The following is a 2,406-nucleotide window of genomic DNA, read 5'->3' on the forward strand; positions in this document are numbered from 1 at the left end:
TCAGCTTTCGTCTGGGAGCCGAGCCCGGCTGGCGCCGTTGTGGTGGGGGCTGCGGAGCGCTCCCGAAATCCCACCTCCGCAGTGTGTCTGTTGGCTCTGGTTAATCCGCTGTCCTTGCAATTAAGAGATGGTGTCGCTGGCCCACTTCCATCATACAGCACGGCACGAAAGCGAACCTGAACAAGTACCAATCGAGCTTCTGCAGCCTGCTGGGAGAAATGAGGCTCCCACAGCAGCCCCAAGAACAGTAATGTGTTTGGGGTTTTCCCATCTAAAGATCTGAGGAAGCCAGCTGGATCAGAAGGGGAGATTCTCCAATTCGTGACAAAAAAGGGGGCAGGAGTGTACTGGAGCAAGAAGACTCTTCATACAGAATTCTGCATGGTGAGTAGAGTGACAAGCATGGGCTCACACTTACATTACCTTTTCCTTCCATAAGGACATTCATGTAAGTTTTTAGTGTCAGATCCCATAGATTATTAGGTGCACAAGACAGATACGGTACAGATTACAGCACAGTAACTAGAAGATCGTGGTTACAAGATGAAGACGTAATGCAGCGTTGTGACTAGAGACAGGTGATTTGCAGATGGGAGCAGACTGGCACTGACCTCAGCACTCAAGATTTTTAAACTCTGCGTTCAGACAGAAAGGACGAGTTGAGGAAGAAGTTTCTGTAGCCTGGCAGCCTTTCTACTGCAGTCTAAGGACCATTCCAATAACCATTGCAAATAAGTGAAGTTTGAGCTTATGGAATTAGTGGCCACAGAGCCCTAGCCAGGCTAGTGCTTAGGGATTAAGAGATGACAAAGGGTACGAGATACTTTCTCTGACACTCTCCCAGTTTCTGACATGTTTTCAGTCAAGGATTTGCTATACCTGCTCAGTCTCCACTTGGATCTGTGCATGCTTCCTGAATCCACAACATCTTTTGACAAAGTCCCACAGGTCTGCCACCCTGCTCCTGAGAATGTGGACTTCAGCTGTTTAAACAGAGAGTTTGCCTTCACTTTCCTCAGGCTTAGATCTAAAGACAGTTCTTTCCATTCATTCCTTGCCACTTCCAACCAAATACTTTTGGAGACAGAGCAGCCTTGCTCTGTAGCACGATACAGTCAGCAGATAACTCCCCAATTGCTTAGCAGCTAAATTAATGACTAAGGCACATTTGGCACGCAAATGCCTGCTCATCGTATGGATTTTTCCCAAGTGTACAGTGGTTTGACGTTGCACTGGAGGGATGCCAGCTGTGACTTAGTCTCCTCTAAAGGAATTGGCAACACTTACGGAAACAACTAGAAACAAGAGTTTTCAAAAACATTTAAATACCTGAGTTAATTTTGCAAATTCTGCCTAATTATAAACAAAAGGCCATTTGATCATTAAGTGTCACTAGTAGGGGATCAAGTCACCATGAGTGTGGAATGAGCCAAATCTCATTCTTAAGACTAGTTTTGGTGCATTTCAACTAACATTTGAATCATTCACACTTAATCACAGACAAGTGGAGGGCAAGGGGGAAAGCAGTTAGCAGGAAGACATATTGGCAGGACCTCGTGGCACTAACTTGAAAAATTCGGCTATGAGGAAAAACCTAAGCTGGAGAGTACTGGAATTGTCATGTTAGATGTGAGAACCTGTGGCTCAGAGACTGAAAGGATGCTAGAAGCCTGGCCAAAAAACCAGAGGACCAGAGGGTCAAGTTCAGGGATTCAGGTTTGAACAGATGGCTGCAAGAAGTATGTCAGAAATGACTGAGGGGGCACAGAAATGACTGCTGGAGCAGCAGCAGGACCTTGAGACCAGGGTAGAAATACACAGTAAAGATTGTAGAAAGTACTGGGAACTCAGATGTGTGAGAGCTGGCTTTATTCTGACTGCAATGCCACAAAACTACACTCCACATGCTGAAGCCACTGCTGTTCCCTAGCGGTGCTTTCCGGTGCGATTGAAGCGCCTGTACAAGTACCGGATCCTCTTGTTCAGTTTGTGATAGTCCTCTGCAAACATCCGATCGCCCACCATCTGCTTCTTGCGGAGGCACCTCTGCAGCTCGTTCCCCCGCCAGCCCCGCAGCCAAGTGGGCCCCATGATGAGATTCTTCGGGTGGATCTGGAAGCCGCCTGAGAATAGGGGAGCAGAGACAGATGAAGCCAGCCACTGGAGAAGGCTGTTCCCAGGGCGGCCGGCCCAGATGCTCCCTGCCCTGTCACTGCTGGCAGAGGCGCCAGCCCTCAGGTGGGTCCAGCCTCGCTCCCCTCCCGCCCCAGGGCCACAGCGCTGGGGAGATGCGGGCGGGGGATGTGTCTTACCGAGGATCCCCACGTTATCATACACCCCGAATAAGGCCCGCTTCTTCGTCCACCGATCCACCGGCTTGCGCTTGGGCGGTTCCTTGATGCGGAT

At 49.3% G+C, this 2,406-nt stretch overlaps 2 protein-coding genes across 3 annotated transcripts in view; one reads left to right on the forward strand and one right to left on the reverse strand.

Moving 5' to 3' along the window:
• LOC103614051 (vesicle-associated membrane protein 1) overlaps window positions 1–2,091 on the reverse strand; it is a 7,915-nt gene extending 5,824 nt beyond the window's left edge. The window contains exon 1 of the mRNA XM_017731657.1: window positions 1,970–2,091. Coding sequence (XP_017587146.1) covers window positions 1,970–2,091 — 122 coding nt within the window. The remainder of the gene's footprint in view (window positions 1–1,969) is intronic.
• A 20-nt stretch (window positions 2,092–2,111) lies between these two features.
• Window positions 2,112–2,406, forward strand: part of NCAPD2 (non-SMC condensin I complex subunit D2) — a 24,468-nt gene continuing 24,173 nt past the window's right edge. For both annotated transcript variants that reach the window (XM_017731992.1, XM_008631919.2), the window contains exon 1: window positions 2,112–2,238. In XM_017731992.1, coding sequence (XP_017587481.1) covers window positions 2,148–2,238 — 91 coding nt within the window. In that variant the 5' untranslated portion in view covers window positions 2,112–2,147. The remainder of the gene's footprint in view (window positions 2,239–2,406) is intronic.

This window comes from Corvus brachyrhynchos, unplaced genomic scaffold, assembly GCF_000691975.1.
Source record: "Corvus brachyrhynchos isolate BGI_N302 unplaced genomic scaffold, ASM69197v1 scaffold3, whole genome shotgun sequence".
Lineage (NCBI taxonomy): Eukaryota > Metazoa > Chordata > Aves > Passeriformes > Corvidae > Corvus > Corvus brachyrhynchos.